The following is a 22,707-nucleotide window of genomic DNA, read 5'->3' as shown; positions in this document are numbered from 1 at the left end:
GTTGGCCCACCGGTAGCCTTGATGACAGCTTCCACTCTCGCAGGCATACATTTAAACAGGTGCTGGAAGGTTTCTTGGGGAATGGCAGCCCATTCTTCAGGGAGTGCTGCACTGAGGAGAGATATCGATGTCGTTCGGTGAGGCCCGGCATGATTTCGATGTTCCAAAACATCTCAGAGGTGTTCTGTAGGATTCAGATCAGGACTCTGTGCAGGCCAGTCCATTGCAGGGATGTTATTGTCGTGTAACCACTCCACCATAGGCCGTGCATTATGAACAGATGCTCGATCGTGTTGAAAGATGCAGTCGTCATCCCCGAACAGTGGAAAGCAAGATGGTGCTTAAAACGTCAATGTAGATCTGTGCTGTGATAGTGCCACGCAAAATAACTAGTGGTGCAAGCCCCCTCCATGAAAAACACGACCGCATCATAACACAACCCCCTCCGAATTTTATGTTGGCACTACACACGCTGGCAGATGACGTTCACCGGGCATTCGCCATACCCACACCCTGCCATCGGATCGCCACATTGTGTACCGTGATTCGTCACTGCACTGTTCAATCGTCCAGTGTTTACGCTCTTTGTACCAAGCGAGGCGTCGTTCGGCGTTTACCAGCGTGATGTGTGGCTTTTGAACAGCCGCTCGACCACGAAATCCAAGTTTTATCACCTCCCGCATAACTGCCAAAGTACTTGCAGTGGATCCTGATGCAGTTTGGAATTCCTATGTGATGGTCTGGATTACACATTACGACCCTCTTCAACTGTCAGCGGTCTCTGTCAGTCAACAGACGAGGTCGGCCTGTACGCTTTTGTGCTGTACGTGTCCCTTCACGTTTCCACTTCACTACCACATCGGAAACAGTGGACGTAGGGATACCTGACAGTGTGGAAATCTCGCGTACAGACGTATGACACAAGTGACACCCAATAACCTGACCACGTTCGAAGTCTGAGTTCCGAAGAGAGCCCTATTCTACTCTCTCACTATGTCTAACGAGTACTGAGGTCGCTGATATGGAGTACCTGACAGTAGGTAGCAGCACAATGCACCTAATGCGAAAACCGTATGTTTTTGTGGGTGTCCGGATACTTTTGATCACGTAGTTTACAGGGTTATTACAAATGATTGAAGCGATTTCACAGCTCTACAATAACTTTATTATTTGAGATATTTTCACAATGCTTTGCACACACATACAAAAACTCAAAACGTTTTTTTAGGCATTCACAAATGTTCGATATGTGCCCCTTTAGTGATTCGGCAGACATCAAGCCGATAATCAAGTTCCTCCCACACTCGGCGCAGCATGTCCCCATCAATGAGTTTGAAAGCATCATTGATGCGAGCTCGCAGTTCTGGCACGTTTCTTGGTAGAGGAGGTTTAAACACTGAATCTTTCAGATAACCCCACAGAAAGAAATCGCATGGGGTTAAGTCGGGAGAGCGTGGAGGCCATGACATGAATTGCTGATCATGATCTCCACCACGACCGATCCATCGGTTTCCCAATCTCCTGTTTAAGAAATGCCGAACATCATGATGGAAGTGCGGTGGAGCACCATCCTGTTGAAAGATGAAGTCGGCGCTGTCGGTCTCTAGTTGTGGCATGAGCCAATTTTCCAGCATGTCCATATACACGTGTCCTGTAACGTTTTTTTTCGCAGAAGAAAAAGGGGCCGTAAACTTTAAACCGTGAGATTGCACAAAACACGTTAAATTTTGGTGAATTGCGAATTTGCTGCACGAATGCGTGAGGATTCTCTACCGCCCAGATTCGCACATTGTGTCTGTTCACTTCATCATTAAGAAAAAATGTTGCTTCATCACTGAAAACAAGTTTTGCACTGAACGCATCCTCTTCCATGAGCTGTTGCAACCGCGCCGAAAATCCAAAGCGTTTGACTTTGTCATCGGGTGTCAGGGCTTGTAGCAATTGTAAACGGTAAGGCTTCTGCTTTAGCCTTTTCCGTAAGATTTTCCAAACCGTCAGCTGTGGTACGTTTAGCTCCCTGCTGGCTTTATTCGTCGACTTCCGCGGGCTACGCGTGAAACTTGCCCGCACGCGTTCAACCGTTTCTTCGCTCACTGCAGGCCGACCCGTTGATTTCCCCTTACAAAGGCATCCAGAAGCTTTAAACTGCGCATACCATCGCCGAATGGAGTTAGCAGTTGGTGGATCTTTGTTGAACTTCGTCCCGAAGTGTCGTTGCACTGTTATGACTGACTGATGTGAGTGCATTTCAAGCACGACATACGCTTTCTCGGCTCCTGTCGCCATTTTGTCTCACTGCGCTCTCGAGCGCTCTGGCGGCAGAAACTTGAAGTGCGGCTTCAGACGAACAAAACTTTATGAGTTTTTCTACGTATCTGTAGTGTGTCGTGACCATATGTCAATGAATGGAGCTACAGTGAATTCATGAAATCTCTTCAATCATTTGTAATAGCCCTGTATACACTGATAGAGAACTGTCACATTTCACCTCTGTGAGTGAGCTGGGAGCCAGGCGTGACTGCCGTGTTGACGCATAGGAACGCTGGTGCCCGCGGCGACGTTTCTGGTGGTTTCGGTGGTCGGCTGCAACACGGGCGTCATCATCGCGCTGCTCGCCATCAACGGTTTTTGCATCTCCACCAACGGTGCCGGCCCCTCCATGAGCATGTCGGCCATCGCGCCCAACTACGCGGGGACCATCGTCGGCATCGTCAACATGTTCGCCAACTTAACGGGAATCGCAGTACCGTACGTCGTCGGCGCCTTCACCAGCGCCAATGTAAGTTGCTCGATCTCCAGAGTCTTAATGCAAGTGGTTATAAGTTAGCTGTGTATTCCTATTTATGGAGTATGAATAAAATGAATGAAGTAGATGTCAAATTCGTAAAAAATGGATAGAAATACAAAAATGTAGAGTTACGTAAATTGCGTATAGATAACGGCTACTATTGCGAAATGCAGTATCTGTGACTGTCACAGCAGAAGGACTGACCCAGCATATAGAAAATTCAAAACAACCTTTGATGAAATCAGAAGCAAGGGTGGTAACATTGGTATTGCAATGGTAATTACACTGTTAGTTGCAGAGGAGAGAGCAGATAGATGGAAAGAGTATACTGAAGGCGTCTGTGAGAGGGGAAGACTTGGCTTATGACGTGATGGACGAAGAAACAGGAGTCCATGGAGAAGAAAAGGAGATCCAGTATTAGAATCAGAATTGAAAAGAGCTTTGCAAGACTTAAGATCGAATAAGGCAGTAGGGATTGATACTATTCTACCGGAATATCTGAAATGATTGGGTGAAGGGTAAAAAAGATGCAATCGCCATCCCCGAATTGCTCTTCAACAGCGGAAAGCAAGAAAGTGCTTAAAACGTCAATGTAGGTCTGTGCTGTGATAGTGCCAAGCAAAACATCTACATCTACATCTACATCCATACTCCACAAGCCACCTGACGGTGTGTGGCGGAGGGTACCTTGAGTACCTCTATCGGTTCTCCCTTCTATTCCATTCTCGTATTGTTCGTGGAAAGAAGGATTGTCGGTATGCCTCTGTGTGGGCTCTAATCTCTCTGATTTTATCCTCATGGTCTCTTCGCGAGATATACGTAGGAGGGAGCAATATACTGCTTGACTCTTCGGTGAAGGTATGTTCTCGAAACTTTGACAAAAGCCCGTACCGAGCTACTGAGCGTCTCTCCTGCAGAGTCTTCCACTGGAGTTTATCTATCATCTCCGTAACGCTTTCGCGATTACTAAATGATCCTGTAACGAAGCGCGCTGCTTTCCGTTGGATCTTCTCTATATCTTCTATCAACCGTATCTGGTACGGATTCCACACTGCTGAGCAGTATTCAAGCAGTGGGCGAACAAGCGTACTGTAACCTACTTCCTTTGTTTTCGGATTGCATTTCCTTAGGATTCTTCCAATGAATCTGTCTGGCATCTGCTTTACCGACGATCAACATTATATGATCATTCCATTTTAAATCACTCCTAATGCGTACTCCCAGATAATTTATGGTATTAACTGCTTCCAGTTGCTGACCTGCTATTTTGTAGCTAAATGATAAAGGATCTATCTTTCTGTGTATTCGCAGCACATTACACTTGTCTACATTGAGATTCAATTGCCATTCCCTGCACCATGCGTCAATTCGCTGCAGATCCTCCTGCATTTCAGTACAATTTTCCATTGTTACAACCTCTCGATACACCACAGCATCATCCGCAAAAAGCCTCAGTGAACTTCCGATGTCATCCACAAGGTCATTTATGTAAATTTGAATAGCAACGGTCCTATGAGACTCCCCTGCGGCACACCTGAAATCACTCTTACTTCGGAAGACTTCTCTCCATTGAGAATGACATGCTGCGTCCTGTTATCTAGGAACTCCTCAATACAATCACACAATTGGTCTGATAGTCCATATGCTCTTACTTTGTTCATTAAACGACTGTGGGGAACTGTATCGAACGCCTTGCGGAAGTCAAGAAACACGGCATCTACCTGTGAACCCGTATCTATGGCCCTCTGAGTCTCGTGGACGAATAGCGCGAGCTGGGTTTCACATGACCGTCTTTTTCGAAACCCATGCTGATTCCTACAGAGTAGATTTCTAGTCTCCAGAAAAGTCATTATACTCGAACACAATACGTGTTCCAAAATTCTACAACTGATCGACGTTAGAGATATAGGTCTATAGTTCTGCACATCTGCTCGACGTCCCTTCTTGAAAACGGGGATGACCTGTGCCCTTTTCCAATCCTTTGGAACGCTACGCTCTTCTAGAGACCTACGGTACACCGCTGCAAGAAGGGGGGCAAGTTCCTTCGCGTACTCTGTGTAAAATTGAACTGGTATCCCATCAGGTCCAGAGGCCTTTCCTCTTTTGAGCGATTTTAATTGTTTCTCTATCCCTCTGTCGTCTATTTCGATATCTACCATTTAGTCATCTGTGCGACAATCTAGAGAAGGAACTACAGTGCAATCTTCCTCTGTGAAACAACTTTGGAAAAAGACATTTAGTATTTCGGCCTTTAGTCCGTGAGTCGCTGCTCCCGGCCATCCTCAGTTTTGCCGAGACGCTCTGCTGCCAGGCGCTCAGCTGGCCTCTTGTCGGCAAATGATGCTGCCCCTCCTACACACCCAGGGACAGCGGCCGCAGCTGGCGACGACTCGATGGAACAGGATCCGCCTCCCGCCGGTTGTAGCGTTGTTCCCTCGAAACCTGGCCCTCAGCGGCCGTCGAGGTGACCAGCTCTTCCTCCGTCTCGTTCGCTCTCTTTCTTGACTAGCGATGGCCTTGTTACATTGGAACATAAGAGGTATTCAATCTAATCGGGAGGAATTACAACTGCTCCTCCGCTTGCACTGTCCGCTCGTCCTTGGTCTCCAGGAAACCAAGTTGCGCCCGACTGACCGTATTGCCTTTACCCACTATACCTCGGAGCGGTATGACCTCACCCCTGTGGACGGTATCTCAGCTCATAGTGGGGTCATGTTGCTCGTTTGGGACGATGTCTATTACCATCCCATCCCATTCACCACCCCACTCCAAGCAATAGCTGTCTGTATTACTCTTTCTGCTTTTACTTTTTCAGTTTGTACCATCTACACTCCATCGTCATCCGCTGTTAGTCGGGCTGACATGATGCACCTGATTCTTCAGCTTCCCCCGCCGTTTTTATTGTTTGGCGACTTCAATGCCCATCATCCCCTTTGGGGCTCTCCTGCATCCTGTCAAAGAGGCTCACTCTTGGCGGATGTCTTCAACCATCTCAATCTTGTCTGCCTCAATACTGGCGCCCCGACTTTCCTCTCGGACTCTACTCATACCCACTCCCACTTGGACCTCTCGATCTGTTCTACCACTCTTGCCCATCGGTTCGAGTGGTATGTCCTTTCTGACACCTATTCGAGCGACCACTGCCCCCGTGTCGTTCGTCTCCTGCACCACACCCCATCCCCACGTCCTTTGAGTTGGAACATACCGAAAGCTGACTGGGGACTTTACTCCTCCCTGGCGACCTTTCCGGACCACGATTTTCTCAGTTGTGACAGTCAGGTCGAATACCTCACGGCTGTTATCATCAATGCTGCCGAACGTGCCATTCCTCGTACTAACTGTTCTTCTCGTCACGTTTCCGTCCCCTGGTGGAACGAGGCTTGTAGAGACGCTATCCATGCTCGACGACGTGCTTTACGCACCTTTCGCCGCCATCCTACGTTGGCGAATTGTATTGGATACAAACGACTCCGAGCGCAATGCCGTAGAGTCATCAAAGACAGCAAAAAAGCTTGTTGGGCCTCTTTCACCAGCTCCTTTAACAGTTTTACTCCCTCTTCTGTCGTATGGGGTGGCTTGCGCCGGCTGTCGGGCATTAAGGCCCACTCCTCGGTACCTGGCCTGACCTCAGGTAATGGGGTCCTCGTTGATCCTGTGGCTGTCTCCAACGCCTTCGGACGGTTTTTCGCGGAGGTTTCAAGCTCCGCCCATTACCACCCTGCCTTCCTTCCCAGGAAAGAGGCGGAAGAGGCTCGGCGACCTTCCTTCCACTCGCTGAATCTGGAAACTTATAAAACTTATAATGCCCCCTTTACTATGCGGGAACTCGAACATGCGCTTGCACTGTCCCGGTCCTCTGCTCCGGGGCCAGATGCCATTCACGTTCAGATGCTGGCACACCTTTCTCTGGCGGGCAAAAGCTTCCTTCTTCGTACCTACAATCGCGTCTGGACCGAAGGTCAGGTCCCCATGCGTTGGCGTGACGCCGTCGTTGTTCCTATACCCAAACCCGGGAAGGATAGACACCTTCCTTCTAGTTACCGCCCCATTTCTCTTACAAGCTGTGTCTGTAAGGTGATGGAGCGCATGGTTCATGCTCGGTTAGTTTGGATTCTTGAATCTCGACGGCTACTTACCAATGTCCAATGCGGCTTTCATCGCCGCCGCTCCGCTGTTGACCACCTTGTGATCTTGTCGACATTCATCATGAACAACTTTTTGCAAAGGCGCCAAATGGTAGCCGTGTTCTTCGATTTGGAGAAGGCTTATGATACCTGTTGGAGAGGAGGTATCCTCCGCACTATGCACAGGTGGGGCCTACGCGGTCGCCTGCCCCTTTTTATTGATTCCTTTTTAACGGATCGAAAGTTTAGGGTACGTGTGGGTTCCGTATTGTCCGACGTCTTCCTCCAGGAGAACGGAGTGCCTCAGGGCTCCGTCTTGAGTGTAGCCCTTTTTGCCATCGTGATCAATCCAATTATGGATTGCATTCCACCTAATGTCTCAGGCTCTCTCTTTGTCGATGACTTCGCAATCGACTGCAGTGCCCAGAGAACATGCCTCCTGGAGCGCTGCCTTCAGCGTTGTCTAGACAGTCTATACTCATGGAGCATGGCAAATGGCTTCCGGTTCTCTGAAGAGAAGACGGTTTGTATCAACTTTTGGCGATATAAAGCGCTCCTTCCGCCATCCTTACATCTCGGTCCCGTTGTTCTCCCATTCGTGGAAACAACTAAGTTTCTAGGGCTCACGTTGGACAGGAAACTGTGTTGGTCTCCGCATGTCTCTTATTTGGCGGCCCATTGTACACGTTCCCTTAATGTCCTCAGAGTTCTTAGTGGTTCATCTTGGGGAGCGGATCGCACTGTCCTGCTTCACTTGTATCGGTCCATAGTCCGATCGAAGCTGGATTATGGGAGCTTCATCTACTCGTCTGCTCGGCCATCCCTCTTACGCCATCTCAACTCCATCCACCATCGGGGGTTACGTCTTGCGACCGGAGCCTTCTACACTAGTCCTGTCGAGACTCTTTATGTTGAAGCTGCCGAATTACCATTGACCTACTGGCGCGACATACTGCTGTGTCGGTATGCCTGCCGGCTGTTGTCTATGCCTGACCACCCCTCTTACCAGTCCTTCTTCGCCGATTATCTCGACCGTCAGTACGGGTTGTATGTGTCTGCCCTGCTGCCCCCCGGAGTCCGCTTCTGTCGCCTGCTTCGACAATTGGATTTTGCCCTCCCTACCACCTTCAGAGAGGGTGAGAGCCCGACACCACCTTGGCTCCAGGCTCCGGTTCATATTTATCTCGACCTCAGCTCACTCCCGAAGGAGGGTACTCCGGCTGCAGTGTATTGCTCACGGTTTGTCGAACTTCATGCTCGACTTGGCGGTCACACCTTTATTTACACCGATGGCTCCAAAACTGACGATGGTGTCGGCTGTGCCTTTGTCGTCGGGGCCGCCACCTCTAAATACCGGCTCCTTGACCAATGTTCCAGCTTTACGGCCGAGCTTTTTGCTCTCCATCAGGCCATTCAGTATGCCCGCCGCCACCGCCATTCATCATATGTACTCTGCTCTGACTCACTCAGTGCTCTTCAGACCCTTGGAGCTCCCTATCCGGTCCATCCCTTGGTTCAACGGATACAGCAGTCCCTCCATTCTTTCGCTGATAATGGTTCTCCTGTCAGCTTTCTGTGGGTTCCCGGACATGTAGGAGTGTCTGGGAATGAGGCTGCGGATGCTGCAGCCAAGGCTGCAGTCCTCCTGCCTCGGCCAGCCTCCCATTGTGTCCCATCATTTGACGTTCGTGGGGTTGTTTGTAAGAGGCTTGTGTCGTTGTGGTGGGATGCTTGGTCATCCCTCCAAGGAAACAAGCTCCGGGCAGTAAAACCGCTCCCAACTGCTTGGACAACCTCCTCCCGACCATCTCGGCGAGAGGAGGTCCTTCTGACCAGGTTGCGGATTGAGCATTGCCGGTTTAGCCACTGCTACCTGCTCTCCGGTGACCCAGCCCCGCAGTGCTCTTGTGGTCAGGCATTAACAGTGCGCCATGTTTTATTGTCGTGTCCCCGCTTTAGTCAATCTCGTGTTGTCCTGTCCCTGCCATCTACTTTACCGGATATTTTAGCTGATGACGCTCGAGCAGCTGCTCGTGTTCTGCGTTTTATAACTTTGACTGGCTTGTCCAAAGACATCTAACCTTTTTACTTATTTTATCTGCATCTTTGTCAGGTCTTTCTGGTGTCCCCCCCCCCTCCCCTTGAGTTTTACTAGATTCCATGTGCTCTAACAACAGTGACTGGGCGCTAATGAACTCAGTAGTTGAGCGCCCTTAAACCCCACCAAAAAAAAAAAAAAGGAATGAGGAGATTCTCCGGAGAATCGGCGAGGAGAGGCATGTACGGAAAACATTGACAATAAGGTGGGACAGGATGGTAGGACATCTGTTAAGACATGCCGGAGTAACCTCCATGGTGTCAAGAGGGAGCTGTAGAGGGTGAAAACTGTAGAGAAAGACAGATATTGGAATACGTCGAGCAAATATTTGAGGACGTCGGTTGCAAGTACTACTCTGAGGTTGGCACAGGAGAGGAATTCATGGCGGCCTGCATCAACCCAGTCAGAAGACTGTTGACTCGAAAAAAAAAAAAAAAAAAAAAAAAAAAAAAAAAAAAAAAAAAAAAAAAAAGATGCACCCAGAATTTCTTCTTAACTTTCGTCGTTTTGCTTTCTTGTTCAGTAACAAAAGTAAAATCATACTTAACAGATTGTATGGTGCCGCGTGCTTCCCGACTGTTGGCTTTGAATCACGCGACGTAAATGTGGTGTTTCCTGATCACAAATATTTTAGACCTGTCTTTTCCAACGGTCAAAGGAATCCGAAACAATGGGGGAGGCTCTGGTCGGGAATGCCACGGTGCAAAATCGGTTGGATGTCAGTCATGGTACAGTAAGATGCGATGATTGCCTACATTGTGACTTTATGGTGCTGGACATGTCATGGAAGACTGTAGTTTTAATTGATTATTCAGTAATGGCAGGATGTAATACCACGATACTCTACTTAAAGAGAGCCAACCAGGCCCTACACAAAACGTTTATAAAACTATGCGCTGTATACTTGGAAGCTATTTACTCGGAAAAACAGCGATACTGGTAGCTATGTTCTAGCCGATATAATGGTGGAACTCAAATCTACTCTACCGGATGACTGATATCATTTCATCTGTTCTGTTACTTCCCATAGAACACACTAACCAAAAACTGCGTTTTATTGGCAGAACACTTAGAAAATGTAACAGACTTACCAAGGAGACTGCCTACACCACGCTTGTCCGTCATCTTTTATAATACTGCTGCACGGTGTGGGATCCTTACCAGATAGGACTGACGGAGTACATCGAAAAAGTTCAACGAAAGGCAGCACGTTTTGTATTATCGTGAAATATGGGAGAGAGTGTCACAGAAATCATACAGGATTTGGGGTGGACATCATTAAAAGAAAGGCGTTTTTCGTTGCCACGGAATCTTCTCACGAAATTCCAATCACCAACTTTCTCCTCCGTATGCGAAAATATTTTGTTGACACGACATACATAGGGAGGAACGATCACTAAGATAAAATAAGGGAAGTCAGAGCTCGTACGGAAAGATATAAGTGTTCATTCTTTAGGCGCGCTGTACGATATTGGAATGATAGAGAATTGTGAAGGTATATATGACGGTAGTATCTGTTCCCGAAAGAACAGTTACCGTAGATGACCCTGCAGCTTTGCTAGAAATGAAATGATAATTAAATCGACACCCTAGCTGCAAACAGGCGTTGATGGACTTTATCATTTATTAAGCGCACTACGAATGTAGTGGTGTGGACATGTTGGGTAAGTAGGTCTCACGGGGAGCGTGCAAGGGATAAGTCCCTACAGGTGCTCTATCCTTGGTGCCCTCGGTGGCTCAGATGGATAGAGCGTCTGCCATGTAAGCAGGAGATCCCGGGTTCGAGTCTCGGTCGGGGCACACATTTTCAGCATGTCCCCAATAAAGAACATCAACACCTGTTTGCAGCTCAGGTGTCCATTTAATTATCATTTCAATTCTGAAGGTGGTTCGATGAACCCTCTGCCAGGTACTTAACTGTGATTTGCAGAGTATCGATGTAGATGGACATAAGGTATTGTTGGCAAAACGTCAGGTATGAGCGACGCCATTGCACAGCACTTGCCGTTTAGCAAGTAAAATTTCATAGTCGTATAAGTATAGCAAGCTCTTATCCTATTTTAGAACGTGCGCGTGGCACCTGTGTAAGGTGACTCTGATAAGCTCACCAGACAGAACACTACTCACCCTCTAAGAAGACCAGACTGGCCGCTTCGGAACGATGTAGGTGGTGCAGGACTGGTACTAGTCGGTTGTGTTACTCTTCACAGCTGGAATAAGTCATGGAAATCGAGTGGCAGTCCCTTGTATGAAATCAGTGCAGAAAGATAGGTCTACTTTTAGGCGTGACTGAATGTCATTATCCGATTTGTCTGTGTATCAACGGGGGTTGTCCAATGTGTCCACAAGAAATGGAGTACCCCCTGCAGTTATGGACGAGCGGCGTTCAGTACGGAAGGCAACACTTCTTTTTGCTCGGACAATTTCGGTTGAAAAAAGGCAGAATTTTTTTGTGGGACATCGTGGAATATTCCCACTTCAGCACCTATGGTTTCATGAAGCCACGATAGATGGCGGCACCGTACGTGGCCTTCAAAATGGCGTGTGTAACGGAGATGAGTTGCAAAGAGAGAGCTGTTATTGAGTTTCTTATGTCGGAAAACGAGAGCATCGCAGATATTCATTGGTGCTCGCAGAATGTCTAGGAGACCTGGTAGTGAACAAAAGCATGGTGAGTCGTTCGGAGAGCCATCTGTCATTATCGCAACATGGTCGTGCAAACCTGTGCGATCTTCCACGTGCCTTCAGGTCTCGCGCAGTTGTGACTCCTGCAATTTTGGAAAGTGCGGACATTCTCATTCTAACTGATCATCTGATCACAATCAAACACGTCGCTGCTCAACTAGATACCTCTGTTGACAGTGTTGACACATTCGTCCATCAATTGGGATGCCCAAAAGTGTGTGTCTGCTGAGTTCCTCGCCACCTAACAGAAGACCATAATAGGAACGAAGGACCGTCTGTGCGGAAATGCTAGCGAGGCTGATCGTGACTACTTTTTGTGGAACATCGTAGCTGGTGATGAAACATGGGTTCATCACTTTGAACCGGAAACTACCTCAGGAAACTAAAATGCCTTCAGAGTGTTCGTTACCATATAAACAAAAACGAACTTTTCCTTCTCCCTAACAACGCAAGGCCTCACACAAGTCTGCTCAACCGAGAAGCGCTCACAAAACTTCATTGGACTGTTCTTCCGCATCCAACCTACAACTTCTGACTTCCAGCTGTTTGGCTCAATGAAGGATGCATGCCGGCCGGAGTGGCCGAGCGGTTCTAGGCGCTACAGTCTGGAACCGCCTCACCGCAACGGTCGCATGTTCGAATCCTGCCTCGGGCATGGATGTGTGTTATGTTCTTAGGTTAGTTAGGTTTAAGTAGTTCTAAGTCTAGGGGACTGATGACCTCAGAAGTTAAGTCTCATAGTACTCAGAGCCATTTGAACCATTTGAAGGTTACATTCTTCAGGAAGCAGTACGTGGATTATGGGGAGGTTATTGATGCAGCAAGACGTTGGCTGCTACGTCGACCAGTAGAGTGGTAACATGTGGGCATACAGGCCCTCCCAATAAAGTGGCGTAAGGCCGTCGCATTGAACGGAGATTATGTCGAAAAGTGTAGGAAAAAGAGTGGGGAATAATATGGTGCATTGGAAACCTGAATAAAACCAACCTGGCTTCAGAAAAAAAAAGTGTTGCATTACTTACTGAACGCCCCTCCTATGTGACGTAAGGACAGTGGTCGTTGAGAGCTCCACAGCGACAGTGACTGGATATAATGCAACGCCTTGGCGTTGATAGGTGGTTTCAAAACCGACAGGAACTTCTGTTGCTAGTGAATGTAGGTCTGTCTCAGTCAGTTCCCAGGCGAATGATGCGAAAGCTACAGCATGCAATGCATGTATGGACCCGCGCAATAGGCCCTTCCTCACAGGGGCATATGGAGTTGCTGGTATTCATAGGACCAAAGAACACAGAAACTGGACAGTGACTGTGATGCGTAGCGCCATATACCGATCCTGCCTTGGAGGCGGTTAAGTGGGAGATGTGTCCCAGAGCTGGATAGTGACAGATGGTGACGCGAGACTGGACGCGCACGTAGTTTATGTATCAGCCGGTAGAGGACAATATTGGATAGGGGACTGTGATTTAGTTTCGATTGTGCCCACTAGAGTGCACTAAAGTAATAGAATGTTTTTCTTAAACTGTTCTAGTATTTTCATAAAGTGTTATTATGTCTTTTTGTGTATGTAAAATGTTATAAATGTGTTTTAGCAGTATGAATGATGCGTGAGTGTAATTTAAGGTTAATATGAAGAGAATTGTTTAACGAGTTATGTAGTGGGATTTAGTGTGGGAACATTTCGAAGAAGTATGGGTGTGGACAAAGGGGATTTTTGTAGAATAGATTTGTAAAGTAAGTTTATGGTAAAGGGACAGTTAATTCAAGTATAAATAAGAATAATAAATAACTTTATGCATAAACAAAACTTCAGCATATTAGATAATTGCGCCGGTAAAAAGTGCAGCCGTTAGGTTTACTATTTTGCGATTGGTTATTGATGAAAAGCGCGGACTGACGCGGGCGAATGTTGTTTTGCTATTGGCTGTTGAGTAAACTGACCAATGGTAAAGCAATATTCTTCGCGCGCCTTTCTCTGCTGGTAGAGAAGACTTAGAGTATTCTAGAGAGGAGTCGGAGCCTAACCATGAAACAGTACGGACCTGTGTACTAGTAGTAGTTCCGAGGGAAATGATAAGTTGCCGGATCTAGCAGTGTTTCATACATCAAAAGTGTTGTAAAGTGACGGCATAATTATTCCGATGGGTGTGTGGAAATTTCGGAATTTTTAAGTGAATTTTGTGACGAGAAAAGACATAAATTCCGCGTGGCGTATTGAGCAGGTCGGTGGCTAAAAACTGTGACTGCATTAGGTACAGACAGACTTAATATTGGTCGAGCATTCTTAATCAATAACAATCCGTATTTTTGTAGCTATTACGTTTTCGGGAAATGCAACACCATAACCTTGCTAACGTGAGTAAAAGGGGTAGTGGGTGACTGTGTTAAGACTAGCACGGGCTTAGCAGTGGTACATTTTCACCTAAGTTTCAGAGTATATTAATTAAGGACAAAATTTCCAACCTTTCATTTCGTCTGAAAACGTTCTCCCGAAACGTAGATTTAGTGACTTTAATTGCAGCCTGGTTCACGTCGAAGTACAGTAGGTTTCGCTCGGCTTCCCTACTGTGATATGTTGAGACAATGTTCACAGGTAGGTGCAGGTTCGTCGTAAAGGGAAGGAAGGAACCGCGCCACCGCAACTGGTGGTGTGCAGTACGGTCTGGCCAGTGGTACAGTGTACCGACGGCGTAATAAGGCGTTTAACCAAGTGTGCGGAAGGTCTAGCTAAGACGAGAGGTTGTTCCGTGTTGTTTTGCGGTCATCTTTCTTGTCATGCCTCAGGCGCACACATCCAGGTTACTGCGACTACGATGCGGGATGATTATTTCAGCACTCCAGGTCGAAAAGTATTGTCCTTCCTTCTACACCCTTATGACGATTATGCTATCGATACTTCCGTCTTACAAGATATCAGCCATGTTCACAGAGCTGCTAAAAGGTGTTGCTGGGTTGACGAACACTGATTCATCCTATCGCATGTCGACTGGTCCATTAAATCACCCTATCTTCATCACATAAAAATGTGTGCGATTACTTCGAACAGCGGCGGAAATGAAGCAATCAACATCCCCGAAATTTAGTAGCTCTAGGGCATATAGTGATCAATGGCTAGCCTCACATGGGTCTCGCATATCTGCAGAAACTTGTGGACTCTCTCCCGCGACGAATTGATGCCATTTCCAGTTTTAGAGACGGTGTTACACGGTATTAGCGTCAGGTCTCCTGGGGGTTACTACACTACTGGCCATTAAAATTGCTACACCACGAAGATGACGTGCTACAGACGCTAAATTTAACCGACAGGAAGAAGATGCTGTGATATGCAAATGATTAGCTTTTCAGAGCATTCACACGAGGTTGGCGCCGGTGGCGACACCTACAACGTGCTGACATGAGGAAAGTTTCCAACAGATTTCGTACACACAAACAGCAGTTGACCGGCGTTGCCTGGTGAAACGTTGTTGTCATGCCTTGTGTAACGAGGAGAAATGCGTACCATCACGTTTCCGACTTTGATAAAGGTCGGATTGTAGCCTATCGCGATTGCGGTTTATCGTATCGCGACATTGCTGCTTCTGTTGGTCGATATCCGATGACTGTTAGCAGAATATGGAATCGGTAGGTTAAGGAGAGTAATACGGAACGCCGTGCTGGATCCCAACTGCCTAGTATCACTAGCAGTCGAGATAACAGGCATCTTATCCGCATGCCTGCAAAGGATCATGCAACCACGTCTCGATCCCTGAGTCAACAGATGGGGACGTTTACAAGACAACAACCGTCTGCACGAACAGTTCGACGACGTTTGCAGCAGCATGAACTATCAGCTCGGAGACCATGGCTGCGGTTACCCTTGACGCTGCATCACAGAAAGGAGCACCTCAACGATGAACCTGGGTGCACGAATGGCAAAACGTCATTTTTTCGGATGAATCCAGGTTCTGTTTACAGCATCACGATGGTCGCATCCGTGTTTGGCGACATCGCGGTGAATGCACATTGGAAGCGTGTATTCATCATCGCCATACTGGCGCATCACCCGGCGTGATGGTATGAGGTACCATTGGTTACACGTCTCGGTCACCTCTGGTTCGCAATGACGGCACTTTGAACAGTGGACGTTACGTTTCAGATGTGTTACGACCCGTGGCTCTACCCATCATTCGATCCTTGCGAACCCTATATTTCATCAGGGTAATGCACGACCACATGTTGCAGGTTCTGTACGGGCCTTTATGGATACAGAAAATGTTCGACTGCATTCTGCAGATCTCTCTCCAACTGAAAACGTTGGTCAATGGTGGCCGAGCAACTGGCTCGTCACAATACACTTTTGATGAACTGCGGTATCGTGTTGAAGCTGCATGGGCAGCTGTATCTGTACACGCCATCCAAGCTTTTTTGAGTCAATGCCCAGGCGTATCAAGGCCGTTATTACAGCCAGAGGTGGTTGTTCTGGGTACTGATTTCTCAGGATCTATGCACCCAAATTGGGTGAAAATGTAATCACATGCCGGTTCTAGTATAATATATTTGTCCAATGAATACTCGTTTATCATCTGCATTTCTTCTTGGTGTAGCAAATTTAATGGTCAGTAGTGTAATTATCGTTCCCTACCTCAGTCGGTGAAAACATAACCCGTGTAAGATCACTTTGTTGCCCGTTTGTCTGTCTTTGTGTCCGACAGTTCAAAACCCCTTTTCTCAAAACCAGAGAGACACATCACGTTGAAATTTACGCCACGTAGTCACATATTAAGGTCTACGGGTCCTTGGCGACGTAAAAAGGTGAAGCTTGCAAGTCAATGCAATCAAAAGATGCGGCCATTTATGTCAGATACATTGATACTCGCAAACTCACTCATCAGAACATATAGGTTTCTTTCCGTTGATCCAGACTCATGAGATTTGGAAAGGAGGGTTTCACAGTACGAGTAAAGGCAATAATCCGAAATTGTTAATCTGTAATTATATCACAGGAAAAAATATTACTTTTTGTCATTTGATAGCCGCCTTCAACTTTAAATTAAAACATTCTCGAAAGTCTTCGAATGCCTGGGTCTGATAGCTTGCCAGTATAAATGTCGATAACTGGCAAACTTCGTCAATATCCTCGATTCCCGAAATGGATGAACTGTCTACGTACGCGAGTCCTACTCATACCTGACCAGCTTTTTGTTCGATGTGCTAAATTTTCTGATAATAACGCTCCAGGTAAGGCAGATTAAGGGGGGGGGGGAACTTGATCTTTAATGTGCTTATTACGTACTGTTGCATGCTTATGTTATTATATTTCTTATTCTAATACGAGGCTTGTTTTTCAAGTAAGTACCGTTTTGAAATTTAAAAAAACGTGCTAAGATATCTCAATAATTTTATTTTTACATGAAAGCCTGTACCTCAATCTACGTACTGACGCCATTACAGTCTGATTCTTCCTTGTTTACGTTGTGTACTGAGTGTTTAAGATGCCTCCGATAATCGTGTCCCGCCGACTGTGAAGTACGGGCTGTTATAAGATTTCTTAGTGGTAAAGGCCTAAAAGCGATCGATATTCATCGTGAGATCTGTGCAGTTTACGGAGAAAACATTATGAGTGATGGAATGGTAAGAAAGTGTGTGAGAGCATTTAAAGATGGGCGCACAAATGTGCATGATGAACAACGGAGTGGGCGTCCTTCTGTCGTTAATGAAACTTTGGTGCAGGAAGTGGACAATAAGGTGAGATAAAAAAGACGCTTTACGATTTCCTCCTTGCGGGATGGCTTTCCTAATGTTTCTCGTAGTGTTCTGTATGGCATTGTGACCGAGCACTTGAGTTACCGAAATTGTGCGCACGCTGGGTACCGAAAATGTTGGCGGATGTGCACAAAACCAAACGTTTAAAGCGGTACCACAACGACGGTGATGATTTGTTAAGCCAAATTGTTACTGGCGATGAAACATGGGTGGCCTACGTCACACCAGAATCAAAGCAACAGTCCATGAAAGTTGAGCAAGGGCATCGTTTTGCTGCAACACAATGCCCGTCCGCACGTGGTGAATCAGACCAAAGATCTCATCACATCTTTTCGATGGGAAACTCTAGACCATCCTCCGTACAACCCCGATCTTGCGCCCACTGACTACCATCTGTTCCTGCACTTGAAGAAACACCTGGGCGGTCAGCGCCTTCAAGACGATGACGAAGTCAAAACAGTGGTGATGCAGTGGTTAACAAGACAGACGGCAGACTTCTATGAGGAGGGTATTCAAAGACTGGTACAACGTTATGACAAGTGCCTCAATATTGACGGGAATTATGTAGAAAAGTGGATTAAGGTACAGGCTTTCATGTAAAACTAAAATTATTGAGATATCTTAGCACGTCTTTTTTTAATTTCAAAACGGTACTTACTTAAAAAACACGCCTCGCAGGATGTGATAACACAGCTCTACAAAATAAAATTTTTTTTTCGTTGCCAGGGAAGTTTGAACGAAAATGGGATATTGTTATGATACTCATTCCGAGTATATTTGTACTTTTTCCAAATTGGCTCTGGTTTTTGAGATATAGGTTATTTGTGGAAATGAGAGTTTCATGTGGATAATATCGACTGCAGGGTCCATATATGGTGTAATGTATTTGCTACCTGTTTTTTAATTAGTGATATTGTACTATCTTTATTAAACAATTGTGCTCAGGGAGTGCATCTGTGTGGTTGAGAATTACATCATGCAAACATCACACTGTCAGCATGTGTTCAGTCCTGTTGTGCGGTGCATGTGTTGAAGATATTGAGGGTTGTGCAGATTTGAATTCGGCGGTACTCGACATTCATTTGTTGGCCGAGGTAATCCCCGCAACAGCCGATAGGTAGCGTTCAGTGTAAACAAGAAAAATTGCGATGGTCGAAAGTCACACACATGTGCAGTGCAGCTTCAAGGAGATAGAACCTTTTCATCGTGACGTAGCAAATAAGAGGTGAGTATTCATTTCACACAAAACAATTAATGATGTTTGTTGGATGTGATTGACATGCAAATACAAGAAAGTTCTGCATAATATGTAGTATTTGTGCAATTTTGTTTTAGGAAAACATGAGTTCTTCACGCCGTCTTTGCGTGAACCATCCAGATGAGTTCTGCTACATTTGTGGTGAATACGTTCTTCAAAAGAACAGGAAGAATATCACTCCTTTTGTGAAGGAAGCGTATCTGGCATATTTCGGAATTAAACTTGGAGATCAAGACAAGGCGTGGGCACCCCATAAAGTTTGTAAATGCTGTGTGGAGTGCTTACGGCAGTGGACAAAACGAAAAAGGAAAAGCTTAAACTTCGGAGTGCCTATGGTATGGCGAGAGCAGAACCATACAGATGATTGCTATTTTTGCATTGTTAATGTGAAAGGTTTTAATAGGTTCAAAAAACGAAAGTGGGAATATCCCGATTTGGAGTCAGCAAGAAGACCGGTGGTGCACAGCAACGATGTTCCTGTACCAACCTTCACAACATTACCCACGCTAACATCATCAGATGACGATGTGCACGGCGAGGAATGTACAAGTAGTGGTTCGGAATACGAAGGACATGAGACACAACCCCAGCAGTTCGACCAGAAGGAGCTCAGTGACTTGATACGAGAACTCAATCTTTCAAAGCAAGCATCAGAACTCTTAGCATCCAGGCTTAAGGAAAAGAACTGTCTTCATCCAAGTGTTAAAATAACAGCTTACCGGACGAGAGAAGAAAACCTTCTTCCATACTTCAACCAAGAAGAGGTTATAGTGTATTGCAGCAATATACCTGGACTTTTACTTGAATTGGGGCTGCCGGAATATAGACCAGAGGACTGGCGTCTCTTCATAGACAGTTCCACTAGAAGTTTAAAATGTGTTCTCCTACACAATGGCAATCGTTACGCATCTATTCCAATTGCCCACTCAACAAAACTTTGTGAAGCATATGCTAACATCAAGATGGTTCTGCAGAAAATTCAGTATATGCAGCACCAGTGGTTGATTTGTGTTGATTTGAAAATGGTGAACTTCTTGCTTGGACAACAAAGTGGATACACAAAGCACCCATGTTTTATCTGCATGTGGGATAGTAGGGCAAAGCACGAACATTGGAAGCAGAAAACATGGCCTCCAAGGGAACATATGGCTGTTGGTGAAGCAACCATCATTAATGAACCTCTGGTTAGTAGGGACAAGATTGTTCTTCCACCATTACATATTAAGTTAGGATTAATGAAGCAATTCATCAAAGCTTTAGACAGAAATGGTAATTGCTTCACATACATCTGCAATACGTTCCCTGGACTCAGTAGTGAAAAACTTAAGGCAGGAATATTTGATGGTCCTAAAATTCGCAGGCTCATCAACGATACCAATTTCACAAGTGTCATGACTGTCACTGAAGCATCGGCCTGGAACAGTTTTGTCGCTGTTGTAAAATGTTTTTTGGGCAATCATAAAGCTCCCAATTACGAGGAACTGGTCAAAAACATGCTCACTAACTTTCAAAACTTAGGAGCTAACATGAGCATAAAATTGCACTTCCTTCACAGCCACTTGGATCGATTTCCTCGTAATCTAGGTGATTTCAGTGAGGAACAAGGAGAGCGGTTCCATCAAGATATGAAAGGAATAGAGGAAAGATATAAAGGAAGATGGGACTGGCATATGATGGCAGATTATTGCTGGAATCCGCAACGTGACTTTTCTGAAGAGACCTATAAAAGGAAAGCGTGCAGGAAGCGGTTCGTCATGGACGGAAAATGATATACTTATAGAGAAACTTTTCAATTATGTTTTATACGTGGACAAATGCCTATCAGGTTTTCATAGAAGCTATTTATAAAGATTATTTTCTTTTTTCATTGTAGTTTGTAGCGCTCGAGTTCAGTATTAGCATTTTTTTCTAATTTTTTGAATAACTCATGCATTATCTCAAAAACTAGAGCCAAACTGCATAAATGGTTGCTATATTCGTCCTCAGCACCACTAATCCATCCTAAAGCCACTCAAATATCCTTGGCAAGAAAATGAGTGTTGACCAGTGTAATAGTTATGCTGTTCAATCTTAGAGTAAAAACTATAGGTAAATTATGTCACTATAGAAAAGTAAAGACAATCTATGAGTGTTAGTCATTTAATATTAATAAATTAGTGAGTCGAAATGCGGCAGAAACTGCCACACAGCCGATGTTCTGATGATGTCGGCAGCAAACGCGGTGGGCGTGGAACTCGGTCTTCTACGTGACGGCGGCGCTCGCTGCCGTGAACTACACCATCTACGCCGTCTTCACCAGCGCCGATGTCCAGCCTTGGAACGAGCCTCCCCCAGGTGAGTGGCTGCCTCACGAGCTCAGTGGCCGAGCAACACGAAATATCTGTCGTTCCGAAAAGGACATAGCTACCGACGTTCTCTGTATCTAATCATTAATGCCACGATATATCTTTGTTGACAAAACAGACGAATTTCCCGATAACCAGCAGTGCAAAATGTCTACGAACGCACACAACACGGTGAGAAAGCCTGATTGTCAACCATTAATACGAAAGGCGTTCATTAATGGCCGAGTGCACCAACAGTTAACCGCCGTTATACAGGGTGTTACAAAAAGGTACGGCCAAACTTTCAGGAAACATTCCTCACACACAAAGAAAGAAAATATGTTACGTGGACATGTGTCCGGAAACGCTTACTTTCCATGTTAGAGCTCATTTTATTACTTCTCTTCAAATCACATTAATCATGGAATGGAAACACACAGCAACAGAACGTACCAGCGTGACTTCAAACACTTTGTTACAGGAAATGTTCAAAATGTCCTCCGTTAGCGAGGATACATGCATCCACCCTCCGTCGCATGGAATCCCTGATGCGCTGATGCAGCCCTGGAGAATGGCGTATTGTATCACAGCCGTCCACAATACGAGCACGAAGAGTCTCTACATTTGGTACCGGGGTTGCGTAGACAAGAGCTTTCAAATGCCCCCATAAATGAAAGTCAAGAGGGTTGAGGTCAGGAGAGGGTGGAGGTCATGGAATTGATCCGCATCTACCAATCCATCGGTCACCGAATCTGTTGTTGAGAAGTGTCCGGAAACGCTTAATTTCCATGTTAGAGCTCATTTTAGTTTCGTCCGTATGTACTGTACTTCCTCAATTCAGCCAGTTGGCCCAATTGAAGGAAGGTAGTGTTGACTTCGGTGCTTGTGTTGACATGCGACTCATTGCTCTTACAGTACTAGCATGAAGCACATTAGTACGTAGCATCAACAGGTTACTGTTCGTCACGAACGTGTTTTTGCAGTCAGTGCAATGTTCACAAATGCAGAGTTGGCAGATGCCCATTTGATGTATGGATTAGCACCGGGCAATAGCCGTGGCGCGGTACGTTTGTATCGAGACAGATTTCCAGAACAAAGGTGTCCCGACAGGAAGACGTTCGAAGCAATTGATCGGCGTCTTAGGGAGCACGGAAATTTCTAGCCTATGTCTCGCGACTGGGGAAGAAGACCTAGAACGACGAGGACACCTGCAATGGACGAGGCAATTCTTCGTGCGGTTGACGAAACCCTAATGTCAGCGTCAGAGAAGTTGCTGCTGTACAAGGTAACGTTGACCACGTCACTGTATGGAGAGTGCTACGGGAGAACCAGTTGTTTCCGTACCATGTACAGCGTGTGCATGCACTATCAGTAGCTGATTGACCTCCACGGGTACACTTCTGCGAATGGTTCAACTAACAATGCATCAATCCTCATTTCAGTGCAAATGTTCTCTTTACGGATCAGGCTTCATTCCAACGTGATCAAATTGTAAATTTTCACAATCAACATGTGTGGGCTGACGAGAACCCGCACGCAATTGTGCAATCACGACATCAACACAGATTTTCTGTGAACTTTTGGGCAGGCATTGTTGGTGATGTCTTGATTGGGCCCCATGTTCTTCCACCTACACCCAATGGAGCACGTTATCATGATTTCATACGGGATACTCTACCTGTGCTGCTAGA

At 46.0% G+C, this 22,707-nt stretch overlaps 1 protein-coding gene and 1 non-coding gene across 2 annotated transcripts in view; both read left to right on the top strand.

The window, feature by feature from the left end:
* Nucleotides 1-22,707, top strand: part of LOC126473712 (sialin-like) — a 135,728-nt gene that overhangs the window by 98,863 nt on the left and 14,158 nt on the right. Inside the window, exons 8-9 of the mRNA XM_050100956.1 lie at nt 2,538-2,779; nt 20,906-21,026. Coding sequence (XP_049956913.1) covers nt 2,538-2,779; nt 20,906-21,026 — 363 coding nt within the window. The remainder of the gene's footprint in view (nt 1-2,537; nt 2,780-20,905; nt 21,027-22,707) is intronic.
* Nucleotides 10,736-10,810, top strand: Trnat-ugu (transfer RNA threonine (anticodon UGU)). Its single transcript has one exon. It is a non-coding gene; the product is annotated as a tRNA-Thr (tRNA).

The sequence above is a fragment of the Schistocerca serialis genome, chromosome 4, assembly GCF_023864345.2.
Source record: "Schistocerca serialis cubense isolate TAMUIC-IGC-003099 chromosome 4, iqSchSeri2.2, whole genome shotgun sequence".
Taxonomy (NCBI): Eukaryota; Metazoa; Arthropoda; class Insecta; order Orthoptera; family Acrididae; genus Schistocerca; species Schistocerca serialis.
Note: the sequence above shows the minus strand (reverse complement) of the source record. Positions and strands in the feature narration are given on the sequence as shown.